The sequence below is a fragment of the Hibiscus syriacus genome, unplaced genomic scaffold (genome assembly GCF_006381635.1).
Source record: "Hibiscus syriacus cultivar Baekdansim isolate YM2019G1 unplaced genomic scaffold, ASM638163v2 tig00111648_pilon, whole genome shotgun sequence".
Taxonomy (NCBI): domain Eukaryota; kingdom Viridiplantae; phylum Streptophyta; class Magnoliopsida; order Malvales; family Malvaceae; genus Hibiscus; species Hibiscus syriacus.
The window spans coordinates 549207-573642 of NW_024063145.1; the positions used below are offsets into that span (position 1 = coordinate 549207).

General features: G+C 35.2%; 1 protein-coding gene and 1 pseudogene across 1 annotated transcript; both read left to right on the forward strand.

Moving 5' to 3' along the window:
• The first annotated feature begins 10718 nt into the window (after positions 1-10718).
• Positions 10719-12104, forward strand: LOC120166839. Its single transcript, XM_039176030.1, has 3 exons — positions 10719-11295; positions 11479-11770; positions 12029-12104. Exons 1-3 carry the CDS (start codon positions 10726-10728, stop codon positions 12049-12051), a joined length of 885 nt encoding a protein of 294 aa, XP_039031961.1. The 5' UTR covers positions 10719-10725; the 3' UTR covers positions 12052-12104.
• Positions 12105-12858: 754 nt separating this feature from the next.
• Positions 12859-19488, forward strand: LOC120166837 (annotated as a pseudogene).
• The last annotated feature ends 4948 nt before the right edge of the window (positions 19489-24436 follow it).

The following is a 24436-nucleotide window of genomic DNA, read 5'->3' on the forward strand; positions in this document are numbered from 1 at the left end:
AACATTGATACACGAATGTACCAAAGTTGAATTGATAAGCACTCACTTAATGGCATACCAAATGTACCTAAGACTCTCAATGCAACCTACAATGGGCTTATATTTATCATCATAGGATCATTTATTATTCTGTATCTGACAACCGTAAAATATATGATCTTTGTAATTATCTAGTAACTAAAAATTATCTGATAACTTTAAATATTTAGAATTCATCATCATAAATATCATACTTGGACAGTTCATACCCAACATCATTCATAAAACTTGACAAAACAAAATATTATAGAAATATTTCATACTGAAAATTTATAAATCATTGTGGAAAATAAAATGAGGTTGATTTATCACAAGTTATCATCGACTATAATAATAATCAAATAAACAAATTGGATTCACTTTAACACTTTATTACTATTATTTAAAATCAAAATATAATCTTCACTAAGCTTTAGATATAAATCATTTTTCTTCCATTACTTTCAATATACAATTTATCAAAATTCTATATTCTGAAAGTTTACACTTCCATCAAACAAATATTATTTTGTATTAATTAATGTACTAAAAAATTATTTTGTTTCCACTAATGAAAACTAGAATCAAATACGAATCTAACCATCTAAGGTACTATGTCTATTTTCACTTTACAATTTATAGAAAATTTTCAAAGTTGACTGATAGAAGTTGTTTCGGCAGAATCTGCATCACTGATTAAAAATTCATATCTTTTTGTGTACACAACGAAATCAATCAATGTCTGTTTTAAACGAAACTAGACTGAGATATGAATTTAACAGTATAGAGATCATCCTCTAATCAGTTTTTTATAATTTATGGTGAATTTCTAAACTCACTGTTCGAATTCAAATTTCCAGACAACTTTCCTTAATTAGCTTCCTTAGCTTAATTTCATAATTCTATAAACTTAATAAACAAACCTTTAGGCTATAATCACAATTCACATAACATTAGGAGTCAGTTCTTACCGTAGTAACTCCGTCATTGGTTCATTGCAAGCCAATGTTTGTACGACAATACAAACATGAATTAAATGCACTCACCTTTGCCTCGCTATCGAACCTTCTCCACAATAATCTTCTCGATCCTATACTTTTTCCTTCCCTTCAAGCAACTTGAATCACTATATTTACCTTGATCTGACGACATTATATAATATCATAAAATATTCAAACTATATGTTAGCATCAAACTAACATAATCTAAACTTAATTATAAAATTCGATAGAAATAAATCCGATACTTAAATCAATATAAAACTAAATCATATTTCCACGTAACTTTCAAACTTCTCAAAATACTTATTCGATCTTATGAATATTTATTTTCTCTATCAACCCTTCAACTTTTGCCAACTACACAATCAACCCACTAGTTATGAATTCTTTCTAGAATTCACCTAACTTTTCTATTAACTTCATAATGATCCTTCACCGTTATGATTATTTCACATTAATAACATAAAATTTCCAGTACCTCCGTAAAGTATTCAAACCAATACTTAAACATTCAAAAGCTTGCAAATTCATCTTATACTTTTTAAAACTTTGTCAATTAAACTTCCAATCTCTATAAAATTATAATTTGATTCAAACTTAATAATTAAACAAAAATTTCAGCTAGCTTCCAGAATTTCCAGAATTGTCCTAATTTACCCAAATGATACTTCTACATTTATTAACTTACAAACAAGTCCCCAAGGTTTTGGGACCTTTCGAATTCCACCTCCATTTTTTACTAAATTTGCAATTTGATTTTCAAACAACTTTCCAACTAAATTTCCATCATTACAAATATCAAAAATCAACATTGAATCCTTTAAATAATACAATCTTACGATAATATTCCACAATTCCAAAAACATGTAAACTAGCCCTTTTACACTTTTAAGGTTCCAATTTGATCCAAATCAATCTCCAAATCACATGGAATACTTCTACTTTCATTTCTAATCCATAGGAAATTTTCAACATTTTCCCCTAAGTTTCTTTCCTATGGTCGAATGCTTTATATCACCAAGGGAGGGCTTTTTGTTCAATTTCAAGTATGAATTCAACCTTCTATGATTAAGTTCATGCATTTCCAATCATCACAACATCAAATTGAATCAAAATCTCATGATTCTTCATAAACCCTAACATGACCAAACCTTATATATGCATGTACAATTAATTTTAATCATTGTATATGCTTTAGAAATAATCACTAACATCAAAAACATAAAAATCCTTCATCAATTCTTCAAGATCACTAAACCCTAATCATCAAATCTCATCACACAATCATATTCACCATGAAATATTGGTACCAAATGATAGAGAATTTCAGGTAGATTAATTCTCTATCTAATAGCTAAATTCAAAAATCAAGTATATAGATTCAAAAATCAAAATAAAAAGCTTACCTTGGGAGCACTTGAAGTTTCTGCCAAATGAAAATTTGTAGATGAAAATGGATTAACTTTCATGATTATTCTAGTATTTAAAAGATAAAACACATGTCATTTAACTAATTAATTGAATTTAATATTCAATTAATGAAAAATCTCAAAAATACCCTTAATAAATCTTGAAAATTTCCAAATGTCATTGTATTATCTTCCATTAAAATATTCCATAGTCAAAGATGAATCAATTTGGCTTTGACTTTCTAATTTGGCCATGCAATTTTCAAAGATTGCATTTTAATCACTAAAATTCCACTGTTCGGTCAAATCTGAAAATCACACTATTTGAGCCAAATTTCTCTGATCTAAAATATGAAAAATAATATTTCCAACTATTTTATAACATCTTTCAAATTTTCGTAAAATTCAGGTTTGATCTGATTATCTGATTTCAATACCGAACTTTATCGCTTTATAGCTTTTAACACAAATCTCGTACCAAAAATCTGATTCCCACTAAAATCCTCGTTTTAAACCAAAATGTTCATTTACGAGCTAAACTCTATAAATTTTTAAAATTATATTTCTAGTCCCTAAACTTTTCAAACTTTATACTTCAACCACTAAACTTTCAAAAATTATATTTTAGTCACTAGTTAAAATTTGTGGTATTACAAACCAGTTATTCTATGGTCATTTCCTTCCTCTTGTGCTTCATATAATTCTTGAAGTCACTCCATACAGGAGGCAATTTCTCAATTGTCGGTGCTACCTGAAAGGATTCACCTATTACTATTCTCTCGGCAAGGATTCCATTGATCAATAGTTGGAATTCTTTCACTTGCTTTACTACTAGTTTAGATTCAACCATAGTAAAATTCAAGAACTTGGCAACTAAAAACTTTTTAGTTCCAACATCTTTAGCTTTGTACTTGTGGTCCAATGCTTCCTACAATTTCTTTGATGTTTCATAACCAGCATATACCAGATATAATGAATCTTGAAGACAATTTAGTATTATATTACTACATATATAATATGAATTCTTCCAAGCTTCAACAATGTTGAAAGCAGTAAAATTGTCTTCTCCATCTTTAAGAACATGAGGATCTTGCTTCAAGAACCTTGAGAGGTTCTTTGTGGTCAAATAGAAAGCCATCTTCTATTGCCACATCATGAAATTCTCTCTGCAGAATTTTGCCGACTTTTCGATGTGGTTAATTGCCACTTCCAATTGACTCACATTTAGATTTGGATTCTAAATCGGTACCACCATCTCATCATTCATGTTGGGTGAACCTGTGAGTCTATTGTCTCTACTTTTCTGTAAAAGAAACTTAACCAGAATTAGAAATAATTTCAATAAACAAAAAATTAATTCTCGTTTATTTAGATTTTGTTATCGGACAAAATCTAAATTTGAAAACAAAATCAGTAACCACAGTTACTTTTATGACAATTTCCGTTATACAAATTTGTCCACTTGATATTCTAGTAAACCCATTAAGACGACAGGATAAATCCCGAAACAAATTTGTTTACAATCTCGTGTTTCATTTTCCCCACAATTCTAAATTATCTCATATCAAGAAAGGTATAATAAGAGAACTTTTGCTTAAGATTGTTATCCGAGAGTAACAATCCGAGACTAAATTGGAACTTGAGAAAAGTAAAAGAAAGAACCAATTTTAAAAAAAAAAATAAAAAAGAACTACAGGAAATAAAATACTCTGTATTTTGATCATGAGATCGGAACCAGTTGAGGTTTGTCGCTACACAGTTTCCTTAAGACATATTTTCGGCCACTCCTTGGTGCTCGAGATTCTTTGGTCGTTTGTAACAGTAGAGATCACAAACTTTCCTTGCCTTCGACTATCACCGAAAAACTAAAGGAAAATAGATATTTTTTTAGAATCACAGAAAATATTTTCAAGAGAAGAAAGTTTCTTGAATTCTGAGTTGTGAAAAAAAACTGAGAGATTTGCTCACTATTTATAGGGGAATTTCGAGAGAGTCTTTCTCCAACAAAATCTCTTTTAATAACTAAATTTAAATAGATAATAATATCTTTTAAATTTAAAATATTAAACCTGAGAGATTTATATCAATCAGATATCTTTTAATATATAAATTTAAATAGATAATAATATCTTATAGTTTTAAAATATTAAACAAATATAAACTCTTTTTATTATTCAAATTAAATAAATATTATTTTAATTTGAAATTCGTAAAAAGTATATAATTATCTTTTAATATTCAAAGTTAAAAAGGTAATACATACAATTTTAAATTGACATATTAAAAGAGTAATTATCCTACTGATATGCAACCCCCTCAGACTGATGTGGGTAATCCGATCAGATCTATGGTGTCACATTAGGGCCACCGCGACCCGCTATAAAAATCTCAGAAAATTTAAAACTTTTATCAAAACATATAAACTTATAAAATGATTTATGAATACAAAATAAAATTTATTAGTATTTAGAAATAAAACAGATTTTCAGACTCATTTATATAAAACAAAATACAATTACATGCCCCCTAATCACATGTACCATACTCTGCAAGCAACGCCGGAAGAACTTCTTTATTGATGTCGATAGATGCACTGATACGGTTCTTTTAACCTAAAAATGTGAGTAACAGAGTGAGCTTTGGAAAGCTCAGTAATACATAACTACCAGATGATGCTGAAGAACGTGAAAATACAGATAAACATATATTTCCTTATCGGTTCAGACATCTACATATCTTTTATATTGAGCGGAAATCATACTGATATTTCAGGTAGTAACAGACAGTGAGCTTTCAGTTCAGAGAAATATTTTGGATGAATGAGTTTATGAGTTCAGAATAGGTTATCTAGTGTGTTCCCGTAAAACCTGTGAAAAGATACAGATCTTTTATTTTAAAACAGTAGCAGTTTAAAACATATTTTTATTCAAAAACCATATTAGTCCCTCCAATCGAACACTCCATAATGTGTAAGTTTCCCAGAACCATACACCCACCTACACACCAAGTAAGGACTTACCCTGAGCACAAAGCAGGGGAGCCTGCAGTAACGATAACAATAACTTCCTCCAACAACACCCTCACATAAAACATTTATCAAAAACAATAGTAATCCCTCCAACTGAACACTACATAATGTGTAGGTTCCCCAGAACCATACACTCACCTGCACACCTAGTAAATTCCATGATTCCATAAATCAATAACAATTCATATTTTCCAGTGAAAATAGGAAACCTGATAACACATTTCAGGTAATCATAATTCATAAACTAGTAAATTCCAAGATCTCATAAATATTTCCATGGTTCATAAACCAGTATATCAATATTTTTTGTTAAAACTCATTTCAAACATATAAAACCGTCATGTAGTACATGTGGAATACACTAGAGGATCAAAGTATTTATCAGATATTATTCATAGATACTGGATAATCTTATTGGGCAGAGAAACACAGATCTTCAGTATACCGATAGAATACCGAAAGTTAGAATCACAATCGGAATAGTTCATTAACTGACGGATTCATTAGTTATTTAGAATGTGATTTGAGCTAATAAGAAAGAAATAAAGGTTCAGGACATTTACAGTCTGTGTCGATCTATCGGATTATCAAAATAACTCAAGCTGAACAACTCCCAGAATTAATGCATGTTGAGAGACGAACAAATATTCTAATGGTCTTTATTTCATTTCTATGTTTCAACTTTATCAGAAAATACTGACGTACTTGATTTATGGTTCATAACCCATATGAATGATACATCATGTAAGTTCATCCGAGTTTCCAGACTTATCTCAATCGCTTACTTAACCTCAATCATTGAGGTTACTTAGTTTATTTAGTAGTCAAGTCTATCCCGGTTACTCCAGAGTAATCCGGATGTTTTTGAATTTCGGATATATATTGTACTTCCGTTCAGTTCAATTTGGTATTTGTGGCTAATTTGTCTAACGAATATCTATTTCTTAGTACCGAATTCTCTTTAGAGTTGACATGAGCTTAGTACTTCCAGAATTATCATCGATCCAAACTTGAGGAAACGAACAATGATTCAAGTGGTATTTATGTTATTCAGGTACTGACATAGCATTAGCGTTGGTCAACTCACTTAAGTTGAGTTTCATAACTTTTAAGGGTAGTCCAACACCCATGTTTATTTAGATTCCTTAATTAACCCAAGACATTTACTTAATCTAGGCCATAATCTAGGCCAAACGTATCATCTTTTCCAGACCTTTTGAACAATTCTGACAAAAGAGCACCCTCGATAATTTATTCTTAACTTGTAGATTTTCAGGTGAATTGCCTTCTCAGAAGTTACAAACAGGTTATCAGGAATTTTCTGTACAAAGACGGATCTTAACAATTAAATCTGTAATTTATCGAGTTAAGTACGAATCCTTAAAGTACTTTTTCATTCAGGGTTAACTTAAACTTTTTTTACCTCTCAAGGGCATTTTCGTAATTTCTTAACCAGCTAATTTCGGTATTAACTCTTAACGAAATTAATATAATTTAAATATCCTAGGGTTAATTACTTTCCCGAACATTTTCTGATCTTGAAATGATTCCTTAACAGACTTCTAGTATCTTGCACAAACCTTCTTGGGGTTAAAAACCGATTATCCAAATTTCTTAAGCAAAACTAGCATTTCTTATGCACATTTTTAGTTTTATCAGATCAATATGCCTTTTCAGAGTTATTAATAAACTTTCAGGGACAATTCTTGTCATTTTACAATATAAGGGTATTTTCGTAATTTTACCCAACCGGAGTATTCTCATAATTTCTCATTCAAGTGCCTTTAACATTTAACCTTTGATGATATAAATTATAAGTTACATATCCAGCTAATTCCTTTATCACTACTCACAGAACTCGTAATTTAATTCTAGCAATCCGTCAATTTCTTATATTAATCATCCGAGCCGTATTCAGTTACCAAATTTTTACCACATTCATATCGAGTGTATGAGTTAATTAACTAGCTTGATGAGACCAAACATTATCTTATTCATGCATTTGTCAATATCAACATGTTCCATAAAGAATAAAGAGGTAGTAACGTATTACCTCGATTTTCGTGCCATACTGATTGACCATTTAAACTCCATTCGAACGTTCTCGATCTTGAAATCAACTTTCAATAATTCCTTGGATACATATCAATAGAAATTTCATTAAAAATGGAGATTAATTGCGAAAAATAGATCGAATCGAGTGATTAATCAGTCAAAAACAGTTTACCGGGTTCGAATTTGATGAAATGGACTTCGGATTCAGATTCAGGACGTCGAAAACATAAAATATGACTTTTCAAAAATTTTAACTTTTTGATCAAAGTCAACGGGTTTGACTAAAATATGCGCAGGGGTGGCGCGTGAACAATGCTACGGTGTCCGAAAAATTTATAAAAATATTTTATGGCATTTTGAGACACTTACCAAGCTCGATTCATAATTTTGAACGATGGACAGCTCGATTTTGAAACGTCAGAAACTTTGACTTCCTCACCTCTCCACGCGTCAGCGACTACAGAGACGCGACGGACACCGGTGGACTCGAAACAATACAAGGAACACAATGGTGCAGAAGGTGTCCAAAACGGGTGGCCGGATCGACGTGAATCGACGAAAAACCAACTGAAATTGATTTAAAACCGACGATACTTCCAATTGAGATTTACGGCGAACGATGCCGATTCACGACGAGAGGTTTGAAGGGTTTTTTTTCTTTAGTTGACAGTGAACACGATGGTGGTTTCGGATTGTCGAACGGTGGCCAGACGGTGGAGAAATCAGAGTTCAAAATCGTTGACTGGGGAGAGGAAAGATGGAAATTTCTGCAGAAAACATACCGGGGGAGAGAGTTTATAATTCTCTCCTAAGAAAAATTGGGTAAATTATGAGTTTGGTCATTGATTTTCCTGTAGTTCCTAAAATGGTCTACAAACTTTACGATTTTACAATTTAATCCTCATTTTCTTCCAAAAATACCAATTAAATCCAATACTTTATAATTTCTAAAATTTAGCCCATAAATTGGGGGTGTGACAATTCAAAAAAAGTATATAATTATCTTTTAATATTCAAAGTTAAAAAGGTAACACATACAATTTTAAATTAACATATTAAAAGAGTAATTATCCTATTGATATTCAAATTAAACCATATCTTTTAATTTGCAATATCTAAAAAGACTCTGAATTTAATATAAATATTAGATTCATCAATGTAGTCCATCCTTTTTCCCAACATATATATATATATTTGTTATACATTAGGAGATAACCTTTGAAATTGTTAGTCTTCTTATCTAAGACCTCCGAATAAACCTCTTTGCTTACAAGAGCCTTTAAGGAGCTTATATTCTCTGAGAACAAGTCTCCAAACCAACTACAGTACAAAGAAATGACATCTGACATATCTATCTAACCAACCATAATGAAATTTAAGATTTGACAATCAAATCTATTTAGCCTGCTGACCTATGTGTAGCTATAATTAACCTATGTCTAGCAACATAAGTTGGAATCATTATAAATACCTATCAATCATGACTGAGAGGAAGATTCAAATTGTCTTCCTTCTGCTTCACTCCTATATCCCCTCTTTATCTCTTCATTTTCCCCACAAAAAAAATAAATTGATGGTCATCTTTATACTAGTTACAGTTCTCTGTTTAAACCAGAAAGGGTGAATCGTTAACGACCGATACAACTCACTTATTCTCATCAACAATTAGTACGATGAACATGGAATACCTCATCACAAAAGAATTAGTCACGATAAATTATTCAAACAAATCATTCCTTAAACTCATTTATTCCGAAGAGTTGCATCAAAACACCAATGGACCATTAGACTACGAATCCTTTTCAGCTTTTAGTGCCGCCTTTAATCACCCTTGTAAAAAATTTCCCCATGTAGAATATCAGCAAAATTTTGATTTTTCAATAGGAAAGAGACTTTTCAAGTATCGGAACGCATCATTGTCAATGTAGATCGCATTGATTTATTTGGTGAATATAGTATGAATTCCTCTTTTAATTTTCTGATATTTTTCTGTTTGATTTTTCAGATTCGAGAACGAATCTTTTTGAGGAGGGGGAATGATACATGCACCAAGGTACATGATCATAATACAATCACAAGAGCAAAGTTACATGCAACTGTACAAGACTTTATAAGCAAGGTCTTCAAACCTTCTTGAGAAATCAAGAATTTCAACAACATAATCATATATTTCAAGAAGAAAGGCGAACAAGAAAGAAGTACAATACATACACAGTACGTCCAAAAATAATTGAGTCACAAATTAACAATTGACTACCCTAATTAATCTACACGCTCAAACTTTGGAAGATAAGTCTTCAATTAATTTTGAAGTTCATTCATTAGGTCAATTAAATGTAATAATTCAACCTAAAACTAGTTTATAAAGCATTAGGCTAAATTGGGTCTTTTAACCCAACAAATCTTTATTTTAATTTATGTTTTTAGGCTTTATATTATGTTTAATAATTCATTTAATCGTAACCTTGCCGTTGGATCTAGGATTGGTAAGGGGTGACATCCCAACTGCCCAAGTATTTAATTCCAACATAGATTATAATCTCATACATCAGATTTAGTAGGATCAACAGCCAAGACGTGGCCACCCAAGTCTTTGCCTTCTATTAGTTTTTATAATTAGGGTTAGATTGTTCTAGGGTTAGACACTCCGCCTTCCATGTAAGGATGCCACTCATCGTCTTTGGTCTTCATCATTTGATTTATAAATTTATATGCTCTTTGGGTACGTTTTTTAAAGTGTTTTTGCTAGTGTCTTTGAATATGTTTTCAATGCGTTTCTTTATTGAGTTTTGTGGTGAAGTCATATTCATACTCCGAGTTGTTAAGGTAATCGTGTTTATGCGTTTCTTTAAATTCTCATTCATTGAAGTCCAAAGAAACATAATTAGATAATTTTAATTTTAATTAGACATTTTTAGGATTTTGTATAAAAATATTTTAATCACAAAAACTCCCTAAAATGTCGGTTCCATAATCAACTTATAAAATTAGCACTTCATTGAAAAAAAATATTAAACTTTTAGGCCATTTAGTCTCCTAAAATTTTCTTTTCTTCCAAACAGTTTCCGGGTGGCCATATAAATCTTCGTATTTAGGTAAGAAATAATACGAAAGTATAATAAAGGTTAAAATTGATTAAACACCATAGATTTTGTTTTATATATATATATATATATATATATATATTTTTTTTTTTTTTTGTTATAGTGCTGCCATGGAGATCTTCGAAGAAGCAAGCGTTGTTCGATTACGTAGCCACCACGAAAAGTACTTACTTGCGGACGAGGATGAGGAAACTGTTTCCCAAGAACGAGGTGGGACAGGGAAGAACGCGAGATGGACGGTGGAATTCGTGAATTCAACCCACATTCGTCTCAAAAGCTGTTATGGAAAATACTTGACGGCTTCCAACATGCCTTTCCTATTGGGGATGACCGGAAAGAAGGTGTTGCAGACGTTACCCAAACGACTTGATTCTTCCGTCGAATGGGAACCGATTCAAGAAGGTGCCTTGGTTCGGCTCAAGACTCGATACGGCCTGTATTTACGAGCCAACGGAGGGTTGCCGCCATGGAGGAACCATGTCACACATGATACTCCTTATAGGACCTCGCATCAAGATTGGATCGTATGGCATGTCGATGTTTTACGTTACCGCCGAGATGCGGAAGCCCCGACGCTTCCTCCTCCACCTCATCAAGTGCCGGTTAACGGAATCGATAGAATTGCAAGCACTGAAGATACAAGCTTTTCACTTACCGGACCTAGAATGACTAGACTTGAGGTTTGAGGAACAAGCTTTTCACTTCTTTTAATCAATCATCTTTGGGTTGATTTTAGAATTTTTATATATTTTCTATTGAAAATCTATTTTCACATCCTAAACTTCTATAAATTTGTTCCTTCTTAAAATTTGAAAGTTCACCTCTATTAATATAAAATCATACGTTAATCTCTATGTATGCAGTCGGATGACTCGACAATAGTATCGCCAAAGGTGTTTGAAGGAAGGATGATTAAGTACGAGGTAGTCGATGATAATGGCGATGTGGATCAAAGCATTGGAGAGCGTAGCTTCACTTTTAAAGGGAATAGCGTTGAGGAATTGAAGCAAGCGTTGGAGGAAGAGGCTCCTGTGAAGGAAGAGTTTTCTCTTTGTTCTCGTAATCCATTGAACGGCAGTCTTTATCCCCTTCGTTTGCAGCTTCCTCCCAATAATGCCGCCATGCATGTCGTCGTCGTTCCGCTATCGTCTAAAGGTTTACCCTTACCCAATATGTATTCGACCAAATGCAGGTGGATTAGGGATTTAAATTGTGGTTGCGCTCCCATTTTCAATTGTTCTGCGTTTATTACAACTGCGGACATAACGAATGTTATTATAGTCATTTCAAATATCGGGATCGTGCAATAACAGTTTCGGACGTATAGATACCGCTATTTAAATCCAGGACACATGTCATTATTTCCACATGCTAAAGTATTTTGTTTTCTTTTTTCCTGGAAAATTTTACCAGTTGCAGATGATCTATGGCTTTGATTCACATGAAGAAACCTTCAACTTGTAATGTGAATTCTGCTCCAAACCTGCTAGCAGGAATGGAATGAGGCAAAGTCCATTTTCTTCTATCATGCGTGTGAAAGCTAAAGGAATGTTCTGTTTTAACTCCTTAAGCTATTTGGGGTCTGCTTCCACAGAATATACTCAATAAGATCAATTATTTTTTTATTAATTCAAACTTTGTTGAATGTAATATAATTTTCCAATTTAATAAATTATAATTTTATAATTTTAAAGGTAAAGTACCCAATTGGTCTCCAATTATAGGGCGATACTTTACCGAGTCTAATGACTATTCAAAGTTGTAAAAATTATCCCCAATTATAGGGCATTACTTTGTTAAGTCATTTAACAATTAAAAGTTACAAAGTGGTCACCCCACTATTCATATGTTCCAAACTCATTTTTGGGACATTAAAAAAAACTCATTTTTGGGATATGATAAAACTTGATCCTAGAATCTCAAAAGACTATCATATTTATATAGCATTTTTAACTTTCAATTCAGACAAGCAGATATCTTTTAACATAAAAGAACAAGTTTAGAACATATAAATAGTTCGGTTGTAATTTTTAATAATCGATTGACTCAACAAAGCAATGTCCTATAGTTGAGAGATCATTTTGTAACTTTTAATAGTCGTGAGACTCAACAAAGCGAAACCCTACAGTCAGGAGTTCATTTGTGTATTTTCCCCTAATTTTAAAGAGAATTTGTATGTAAATTTACCACGGGGTGCCCAACCTCGTCTAGCCTCCGCCTCTAGTTCAAAGCGTAGACCCCAAGATTCAAAAGCCCCAATCATGAGCCATCATCACCCAAGCAGCAGCAGCCGAGCCTGGATCTGTTGCTTAACCCTCTTACTATTGAAAATTCAAAGAACATGGGCTGTTAAATTAATAAAGTGGCAGTCGACTGCTTAAAAAATGGGGAAAGTTTTTTTTGTCATTGCACTTTAGGGTATTTTCAAAAATTAGTCCCTAAGCTTCAACTATAAATACCCTACCTCATTTAGCTTCAAAATCATCCCAAAAATCATTTCTTTCTCCCAATACTAGAGAGGTTTCTTGTGAGTAGTGAGTGTTTTGTAAACACCTGTAAATTTTCTCTCTTAGTAAAAGATCTACAGCAGTCCGAAGACGTAAGCAAATTGGCTGAACTCCGTTATCAATTTCGGGTATTATTTTTCCACTTTTATTTTGCATTCTCACTAATCTGGTTATAGGGAAATTACTCGTACTCGGTTTATTTCCCAATAACTGGTAATCAGAGCTTTTGGTTGTGAATTTTATCAATTTTTTTCTAGGTTACTATTCATTACTATTCACATGAATAGTGAATTTCATGAAAAGTAAAAATTTTGTCGACGATATGAATTTGTCGACGGAGGTGTTCTAATACACGGTGGTTCGCAAGAATTGTCAGAAACGATCCAAAGAAGCCATATTCGAGTGGGAGCGATGGCTGCAGACGAAGGGAATGCGAAAATTGAAAAGTTCGATGGTGCGGACTTTGGCTTTTGAAAGATGCAGATTGAAGATTTTATGTACCAGAAAAATCTATATCAACCTCTCTCAAGAAAGCAACCAGAGGGCATGAAGAATAAAGACTGGGCTCTTCTCGACAGACAAGCCCTCGGAGTTATCCGACTAACATTGTCCCGAAATGTTGCTTTCAGCAAAGTAAAGGAAAAGACCACGGTGGGTCTTATGGCAGCTCTCTCCAGTATGTATGAGAAGCCATCGGCCTCAAACAAAGTTCATTTGATGAGGCGATTATTCAATTTGCGGATGGCGGAAGGAGCATCAGTGACTCAACACCTAAATGAACTCAACACAATTACAACCCAATTGAGTTCCGTGGAAATTAAATTCGATGATGAAGTTCGAGCTTTAATTCTCTTATCATCTCTACCAGACAGTTGGAATGCTATTGTTACAGCAGTTAGCAGCTCGTCGGGAAATAGTAAATTGAAATTCGACGATGTCTAGGATCTGGTACTGAGCGAAGAAATTCGATGGAGAGAATCGGGTGAAGCATCAACCTCCTCAGCCTTGCATACGGAGTCCAGAGGGAGAACTTCAGAAAGAAATTCAAATCGTGGCAGATCCAAATCCAGAACGGGAAAATCAAGAACGGGAAAGAAAGATTTTACCTGTTATAACTGCAGTAAGAAGGGTCACTTTAAAAGAGATTGCCGAGCACCGAAGAAAAATACCGGCGCACAGGAATCTGCCAACGTGACAGAGGAGACAGGTGATGCCATGATTCTAAGTGTCAACAGTCCGATTGAACCATGGATCTTGGATTCAGAGGCATCTTTCCACTCTACCCCATGCCGAGAAATCATGGAGAACTATGTCAGTGGTGATTTTGGGAAGGTTCATCTAGCTGATGATGAAACCTTGAAGATCATCGGAAAAGGAGACATCCGATTAAAGTTTCCAAACCAGACCACCTAGAAGCTGAAAGGAGTGAGACATATTCCTAGCCTCAAAAGAAATTTGATTTCTGTAGGACAGCTTGATGGAGAAGGATATAGTACAACCTTTTCAAGTTGTGAATGGAAGATTACCAAATGAGCACTCGTCATTGCTCGTGGTAAGAAGACTGGTACTCTCTATATAACCTCAAATTTAGAGAATATAATTGCTGCAGCAGATGCTGATGGAAAATCAAACCTATGGCACCAAAGGCTTGACTATATGTGCGAGAAAGGGATGAAGACACTTTTGTCAAAAGGGAAGCTGTCGGATCTAAAGAATGTAGATGTCGGACTATGTGAAGATTGCATCTTTGACAAAAAAAAGGAAGTCAGTTTTACAAAGATTGGCAAGACAGCCAAGGCAGAAAAGTTAGAGTTGGTTCATACTGATGTATGGGGACCATCTCCAGTTCCATCTCTTACAGGCTCATTATATTATGTCACCTTCATCGATGATTCAACAAGGAATGTGTGGGTTTATTTTCTGAAGATGAAATCAGAAGTCGTTGATACCTTCAGAAAATGAAAGGTCATGGTGGAAAATGAGACTGGTTTGAAAGTCAAGCGATTGAGGTCTGACAATGGAGGAGAGTATAGAAATAGTAGATTTAGAGATTTCTGCGCAAACAATGAGATCAAGATGGAGACAACAATTCCCATGACACTGAAATAGAATGGCGTAGCAGAACGCATGAACAAAACTCTAAATGAACGTCCCAGAAGCATGAGGATATATGCCAGATTGCCCAAATTTCTATGGGCTGAAGTTATCAACACTGCAACTTACCTGATCAACCATGGGCCCTCAATTCCCTTGGATGGCGGAATACCAGAGGAAGTTTGGAGCAATAAAGAAATAAACCTTTCACACTTAAGAGTGTTTGGTTGTATTTCTTATGTACACATAGACCTGCTGAAAGAAGTAAATTTAATGCTAAGTCCAACAAATGTGCATTTGTTGGTTATGTTGGTGATAAGTTCAGTTACCGATTTTGGGACTATGAAAATCGGAAGATCATCAGAAGAAGAGATGTCATTTTCAATGAGAATGTAATGTACAAAGACAGGGCAACCATAGAATCAAGTAGCTCCAATACCAAAGCTGAAACAAAGGAATTTGCTGAGTTTGAGAAGATTTCTGGAAATGATGTTCAGATCAATCCTGAAGCAGTTCAAGAAGAACCACGCACACCAAAACTAAGACGCTTCTCCAGAATTCCTAAACCAACCCAACATTATTCGCCTTCTTTGCATTACTTGTTGCTGACTGACAATGGTGAACCAGAGTGCTATGATGAAGCAATGCAGGTGGAGGATTCAGTCAAGTGGGAGTCTTTCATGAAAGATGAGATGGACTCGCTTATGTCAAATCAGACGTGGGAATTAGCTGAATTACCACCAGGCAAGAAAGCTCTCCATAACAAGTGGATTTACAGGATCAAAGAAGAGCACGATGGGAGCAAACACTACAAAGCAAGATTGGTTGTCAAAGGTTTTTAGCAAAAAGAATGTATTGACTACAATGAAATTTTCTCTCCAGTTGTGAAGTTGTCTACAATTAGACTTGTGTTGAAAATTGTAGCTGCAGAAAACTACATCTTGAGCAGTTAGATGTGAACACAATTTTCCTTCATGGTGATTTGGAGGAGGAAATCTATATGAAGTAGCTAGAAGGCTTCGTAGAGGCAGACAAGAAAAACCTGGTATGCATGTTGAAGAAGAGCTTGTATGGTTTAAAACAAGCTCCTAGACAGTGGTACAAGAAGTTCGATAGCTTCATGAGTAGCAATGGTTTTACCAGATGCCAAACAGATCATTGTTGCTACATCAAGAGGTTCGACAACAGCTTTATTATTTTATTATTGTATGTTGATGACATGCTCGTTGCAGGCTCAGACATGCAAGAGATTATACACTTGAATCAAAAATTATCGAAGCAGTTTGCTATGAAGGATCTGGGCACTGCAAAGCAGATTATTGGGATGAGGATCAAGAGAGACACAAAGTCGGGGACTTTGATGTTATCACAAGCTGAGTACATTAACAAAATACTCTCCAAGTTCAACATGCAAGATGCTAAACCAGAAAGTACACCTTTAGGTGTTCATTTTAGACTCTCCAAAGAACAATCACCAAAGACGGAGGAAGAACATGCACCCATGGTGAAGGTGTCGTATACCTCAGCAATTGGAAGTCTGATGTATGCCATGGTTTGTACTAGACCAGATATTGCTCATGCAGTGGGAGATGTTAGCATGTACATGAATAATCCAGGCAAGGTACACTGGGAAGCAGTCAAATGGATCCTCATATATCTGCGGGGTACTACAAACAAAGTACTTTGTGTCAAAGGTGGAGATACGATACTGACATGCTATGTAGATGCCGACTTAGTCGGAAATATTGACATCAGAAGGAACACTATAGGGTATGTCTATACTCTAGGAGGTACTACAGTGAGTTGGGTTTTTCAACTACAGTAGATAGTTGTTCTCTCCATAACTGAAGCAGAATATGTCGCTGTTACGGAAGCCAGCAAGGAGATGGTTTGGCTCCAAAGTTTCTTGGAAGAGTTAAGCAAGAAACAAGAAAACAATGTCTTGTATTACGACAGTCACAGTGTTATCCATCTAGCAAAGAATCCGTCTTTTCATTCCAGGACGAAGAACATACAATTGAGATATCATTTTATCCGGTCTCTTCTGGAGGATGGGATTATGAAACTTGAAAAGATCAGTGGAGCTCAAAATCCGGTAGACATGTTGACAAAGACGGTGACTACGGACAAACTGAAGTTGTGTTCAACTTCAGTTGCCAAGCTAGACTAACAAGACCAGAAATGCTGCTGCATTGATCAAGTTGTGAAGATATTTTAAAATCAGTCTTCAAGTGGGAGATTGTTGAAAATTCAAAGCACATGGGCTGCTAAATTAATAAAGTGGCAGCCGGCTGCTTAAAAAAAATGGGGAAAGTTTTTTTTTGGTCATTGCATTTTAGGGTATTTTCAAAGATTAGTCCCTAAACTTTAACTATAAATACCCTAGCTCATTTAGCTTCAAAATCATCCCAAAAGTCATTTTTTTCTCCCAATACTAGAGAGCTTTCATGTGAGTAGTGAGTATTTTTTAAACACCTGTAAATTTTCTCTCTTAGTAAAAGATCTGCAGCAGTCCGGAGACATAAGCAAATTGGCTGAACTCCGTTATCAATTTCGGGTATTATTTTTTCTCTTTTATTTTGCATTCTCACTAATCTGGTTATAGGGAAATTACTCGTACTCGGTTTATTTCCCAACACTTACAACACTGCACCAAAGCAGCTCAAATCAAGCCAATCCACGCCCTTTTAATCACCCAAGGCCATCACCAAAACTCATATCTCATCAGCAAATTAATCACCTCCCTTACCTCTCTTTCAACAACCCTCGCCCTCCGTTATTCATCCCTCATCTTCAACCAGCTTCAACAATCCAACTTATATATCTACAATGCCCTCATCAAAGCTCATTCGAACACCCCAGACCCTCGAACTTCCTTCCATTACTTCAATATTCTTTTGAAGGACCAAAAAACAAGACCCGATTGCCAAACCTTTAGCTTTATTCTTGTTTCTTGTGCCAAAACTTGTTCTTTGCTTTCGGGAGAGCAAATCCAAAACTGGGTGTTCAAAAACGGAGTGTTTTCATCGGATTTTTATGTTCAAACCGGGGTTATTAGGCTTTACGTTGAAGTCAGGCTATAGAGTGATGCCAGGAAAGTGTTCGACGAAATTGCTTTCGTTGATGTCGTTAAGTGGAATGTGGTTATGAGTGGGTTAATACGGTGTGGTTTGGGGACTCGAGCTTTGGGTATGTTTAAGGAAATGTTGGCTTCCGGTTTGGATGCTGATGAGTTCTGTTTGACTACAGCTTTGACAGCTTGTGCACAAAGTGGGAATCTTTTGGAAGGGAGATGGATTCACGAGTATTTGAAGAAAAAGAAAATTCATTTGGAACTTGACGTGTTTCTTGGAACAGCTCTTGTTGACATGTATGCAAAGTGCGGGTGTTTAGACTTGGCCGTGGAAGTTTTCCGAGGGATGACTACAAGAAATGTGTTTTCATGGGCAGCCATGATTGGAGCTTTTGCGGTTCACGGTTATGCAAGGGAAGCCATTCATTGTTTCGAAAAGATGCGAACTTATCGTATTAAGCCCGATGGAGTTGTTCTTCTCGGTGTTTTGACAGCTTGCCAGCATGCAGGCTTGGTCGAGGAAGGTTTATTTTTGTTGAATAACATGGAAAATAGATATAGGATTGTGCCCAAACATGAACATTATAGTTGCGTAGTGGACTTGCTTTGCAGGGTAGGTGAATTTGATGAAGCTCTAAAGCTCATAAAACGAATGCCAATGAAACCACTTGCTTCGGTCTGGGGCGCTTTATTGAATAGTTGTCGGATTCATAACAATATCGAACTAGCTGAGCTTGCTGTTAAATGCTTCTAGAGGTGGAAGATTGTGACGACGATGAAGAAGATGCAGCTCTTGTGCAGTTATCTAACATTTACTTTAGTGCTCAGAAAAGTGAAGAGGGTTATAGGATCCGTAGGATGATCGGTGACAGAGGGCTCAAGAAAACATCAGGGTGCAGTATGATCGAGGTCGGTGGTAGGATAACTGAGTTCTTGTCGGGTGATGTATCGCATCCTCTCCATTCTCGAATGCATGCTATACTGAGGCTACTCTTCCCTGAGGACCCTGACACCTTGTAAACTATATGGATCTCAGCAAATGGCAACAATGTCTGCACGTTGCAAATCAACACACCGAAGAATTACTTTCGATTGTAGATCGGTGTTAATGAATACCTTGTATCCGAACTATTTAATTTTTTCGAGATGGTAGCAGTCATTTCTTTGCTACAATGGAGCCAGCTGAGTCAATCTGTATTTCTCTGAATTTTTCTTACCAATTTATCAAGCTCTTCTTGTTTGATTGCTAACATTTTTGCACTGATTTGTTTAGAGAACACCAAGTTTCCAAAGCTTGTTCTCCTTTTAAACTGAACAATGGAATGGCCATTTTTGGTTTCTCATAAGAAGTGAAATTGCAGCCCATGCCTTTAATCTGCTCTGACTATACAGAGAGAGTTACAAATGACAGCAAAAACTTTGAAGAAGCAGCTGAAACAGAATGTTATATGTTTTTGTTAAGGTAATTATTGGATAAAACTGACGGTGTAATACAAAAATTACGCAAGCGTATTTGGTATACTGCCTTTTCAATTTATAAAAATAATAACAAAAATTGATACATGGTAATATCTTAATCTCGTAGCTCGTTATATTGATATTAATTATTTTAATATTTAATATCATTTATTTTATATTTTTTGTCAGATTTTTTTTGCATGAAAACATTTAAATTTTTTAATAGTTTAATAGTTCAATATAATCTTTACTCTGTTAAAAGACTATCTCTATAGACAATAATTTCTAAATCATTCCAAAATAATATAAAAAATTAAATTGAAATAAATATATATATTATGTATTTTTTAAATATGATAAATGATAATTGGTTATAACAAAAGTAAAAAATTGTTGAGGGTTAATACTATAATCAATCCTGAAATTTATTATGATTTATAAAGTTAATTTTATACTTCCAAATATTCTAATTTGATTTAATTCATTTAAACTAAAACTTTTAGCCTCGAATTTGGGATGTGACAATATATAATCACATAAATTTTCTGAATTAGAAGTTATAAAGAGCAACACCGATGATTAAGACAACAAAAAAATGAAGACGATTGACCTAACCAGAAACAATCCGAATTAACTCTAAAATCTAAAAGTTAATCTAAACCAAAACCAACCCGAATTGACCTAAAAATCTAAAGGTTGATCCGAATCGAAACCAATCTGAATTGACCCGAAAATCTAAAGTTTGATTCGAGTCGAAACCAACTGATTCGATATCGATCCGACTCGAACACCAACCGATCCGAGATTAACCCGACCCGAATACCAATTGATCATATTTTGGCCCGACCCGAAAACCAATCAACCCGATTTTGACCCGACCCGAATTGAATTTCCATTGACCTAAACTAAACCTGAACCCGATATGACTCAAACCGATCCGAATCCAAACTGAATAGAATCCTAACACGAAATAACCCGATCTAAAACAACCCGACCCAACCCCGATCCGAATGACCTGATTACCACCTCTGTATATATAATATTCTAATATTTACTTCTTCTTTTTTAACGTTTAAACTTTTTTATATATTATTTAGTTAATGATAAACTTCAATTAAAATTATTATTACAATAATTTGTAGATAAGTTATTTTATTTTGATTAAAAGACTATTATAATAATTTTAAACAATAATTTTAAAGAATATTAAGGTTGCTAGTTGTTGGAGTTATAATGATAAAAAGGAGGGTGTTTTTCCCAAAAAATCACCGGTGATCGGTATATTTACCGATCTAACACTGGTCAGATTATATTTTTCGATCTAACACCCGTAGCAGTAAAGCGCGCCCACTGCCCCACGCTATATGCTGATTTGGCGCCACGTGCGGTATAGCGCTCCCCCTGTACAGTGCTATACGCTGACATGAGTTACACGTGTGTATAGCGTGCCCCCTGATCCGCGCTATACGCCACGTAGGGGTATAGCGCGGATCAGGGGCCGCGCTATACGCCACCGGCCACACTATACCGAAATTATATTTAACGCGGTCCCTGGTCCGCGCTATATCTTTTATGAATAATTACATATAGCGCGGTGCAGGTACCGCGCCTTATATGGTTATAAATACACTCCTCCGCCGGTTAAGTTTCTCACATCTCCTCGCACCTCTCCTCTCAACTTATAAATTAATACAACAATTCCGTCAACGAGTAATAATTCAGGCAATCTTCTCATATTTGATTTAGAAGTTCGTGCGATTTTTCGTTATAAGGTAATTTTGTTATAATTTTTTAATTATACTTATTGTTTATTATCATTATTTGAAAAAATATTATACTAATTATTTTCAATTAATTTTTATGTTTGTAAAATTGAAAAGTGGGAGCATACGTCGAAATAGTTTTGCGGTGCAGGTAATAATCTAATATTATATTATTTAAATTATTTACGTTGATGTGTAAAAAATTTATTGTGTTATATTTTCGTTCATATATAATTTATTTAATCAGGTTTGTTTCAGTTATTTTTTTTGCAGATATAATATTGCCACACTTTTAAACTCAAAGAATGGCGCGACTTTCAGCTATTGTTTATTATGATGTTAAATTCGAGAAGATGAAACCGGCATTGTTTTCGTATCAAATGAGCGTGTTAAAATATCATTCAAGAGAAACATAACTCTTGAGGAGCTGATAACGAAGATTTCGTGGAAGATTCATGTTGGAAGTAGTAGAAGAATGTCGTCGTTGCAGTACAGATTTCCAACATCATTGTTGCCATTAACTTATACAGCGTTCGAACTTTCGAACAATGATGATGTTCAAATGATGGTTGAAGCTCAAAGTAATTATTCAGATGCCGCTATTGAGATGTATGCATATTTTGTTCAAGTGCTTGCTGTTCGGGGTCAATCATTAAGCTCCCACTATGGGCTGGCTGAACAAGTTGATCAAGTTGACAGCCCGACTATAGTAATGTGTAATGATTTTAATTCCATAATGGGGAGACATTCATCCGCAACTCCTTACGATATGTACCGAGGTGGGTCCACGAATAATCCGTATGGCAACGCCGCGTCCAGTTCAAGGAGAAGACATTCATCTGCAAATTTCTTTGACCTTAATATGGAGATGTCATCGACGCAACAATCTGTGCAGTTCCCATTTGACACGATGGCTTCAAGCTCCAGGGGGAGGCATTCGACTGCGAGCTTTTTCCATCTCAATGTCTATATGTCTTCTAGTTCAAGGGGAAGACATGCAAGTAGTAGGTTATTCGACCTAAATGTGGAGCACATGGAGGAACCATCATCTCCACCAGAAGAACCGCTTCGTGAGCCTGGTGCGGATGGTACTGAGACTGGACTATTCATTCACCAAGAATCACTGCAATTCAACTCCGATGATGATGATGTAGATGAAGTTCCAGGAAATGTGACACAAACTGACCCTCCTGCACACATGTATAAAGCTGATTATGGTGCAATGTACGGGCCAGAATTTGTGGATATGCCTCATCTCAGTGACTATGGATATTACTCATCAATAAATAATGGTGAGTTATCTTTAGGCATGGAGTTTTCAAGCAAAGAAGAAGCGATGATGGGTATCAAAAATTACAATATTCGTAATTCTGTTCAGTCCAGAGTCAACCGATCGACGACCGAAAAATATGTATGCTATTATGCCCGACGTGAAAACGGATGCAATTTAATGGTTTGCGTATCGAAAATGAAGAGGAAAAACAACATATGGGAACTAACAGTATACAACGGTCCTCACACATGTTGTGTTGGAGGGGTCAACCAAGATCATCCCAACTTGGACTCTGAAATGATATGCCAAACCATCATGCCCACGGTAAAAGCAAGCTCTCATATAGTTGTTGCAGTGTTGATTTCAGCTATACAATCGCAGTAAGGGTACACTGTCTCCTATAAAAAAGCTTGGTTGGCAAAACAAAATGCCATTGTCAAACTTCATGGCGAATGAGATGCATCTTACAATGAACTTCCAGGTTGGTTTAGGCTGGTGCGGACATTGAATCCCAGGACAATTGTGGACTTCGAAACCTCTTATGCATACCATAATGATCGAGTTCTTCGCGATCAAAGCCAATTCTACTGGGTTTTTTGGAGTTACCCACAGTACGTTAATGCTGCCAAATACTGCAAGCCTATGGTCCAGATCGATGGGACTTTCTTGTATGGAAAATACAAGCAAGTTTTATTATTGGCAGTTGTCCAAGATGGCAATCGCAACATTCTTCCAGTTGCTTTTGCTCTTGTCGAAGGATAAGATACATATTCTTGGGCTTTTTTCCTCCGAAATTTATGTGCACATGTTATCACGAGGTAAAACATCTGTGTCATTTCAGATCGCGGAGCTGAGATCAAAGCAGCAATGGAGTCTTTGGGTCCAATATGGCAATCACCCTTTGTCCAACATAGGTATTGTCTCCGACACATTGTTGCAAACTATCATGGAAGGTACAAGAAGAATGATGAGCGTCAATTAATTGTGCGTATGGGTAAGTGAAAGCAAGTTAGTAAGTTATACATTTTTTTATCATTTTAATTTTGCAAAGAAAGCAAGTTAGTAAGTTATACATGTTTTGATCAGGTTACGAACTACTTCCTCAAACGTTTGAATCAATGCTTCAAGATTTACGGGCGAAGAACGAGGAAGGATACGATTACTCAACCTCATCGATAAAGAAATGTGGACGAACGCATATGATGGTGGATATCGTTATGGACACATGACGACCAACTTGGCTGAGGCAATCAATTCAACCTTAAAGGGTGCACGTCACTTACCTGTAGCGGCTTTGGTAAAAACTACATATTTTTGTTTGGGGCGCTTTTTGCGAAGCTCGGGGGACAAGCTCAAACCTGGATGCAAGGCGGTCATGTCTATCACCCTAGATTAGTGCAGATCTACATAAAAAAATTGTTGCATCAAATGGAATGTCTGTAACAAGCTTCTCTAGAAGGCATGAAATGTTTCGTGTCACAGAGTTACCGCGGGCTCTTCAAGGGATTGAAGCTGTGTCGTTAAGAGTAAATCTAAGGGACAGAATGTGCGACTGCGGGTTTTTTCAAGATCTGAAGTATCCATGCTCTCATGTGATAGCAGCTTGCTCGCACACACGTCAATACTATAACCATTTTGTGGATCTCGTATACC

Excerpts from the sequence above, each read along its gene's own strand:
- LOC120166839 (XM_039176030.1), top strand. The coding sequence starts at position 10,726 with ATGGAGATCTTCGAAGAAGCAAGCGTTGTTCGATTACGTAGCCACCAC. Across the intron at positions 11,296-11,478 it reads CTAGAATGACTAGACTTGAG|TCGGATGACTCGACAATAGT; the intron begins GTTTGAGGAACA and ends CTATGTATGCAG. Across the intron at positions 11,771-12,028 it reads CGTTCCGCTATCGTCTAAAG|TTGCAGATGATCTATGGCTT; the intron begins GTTTACCCTTAC and ends AAATTTTACCAG.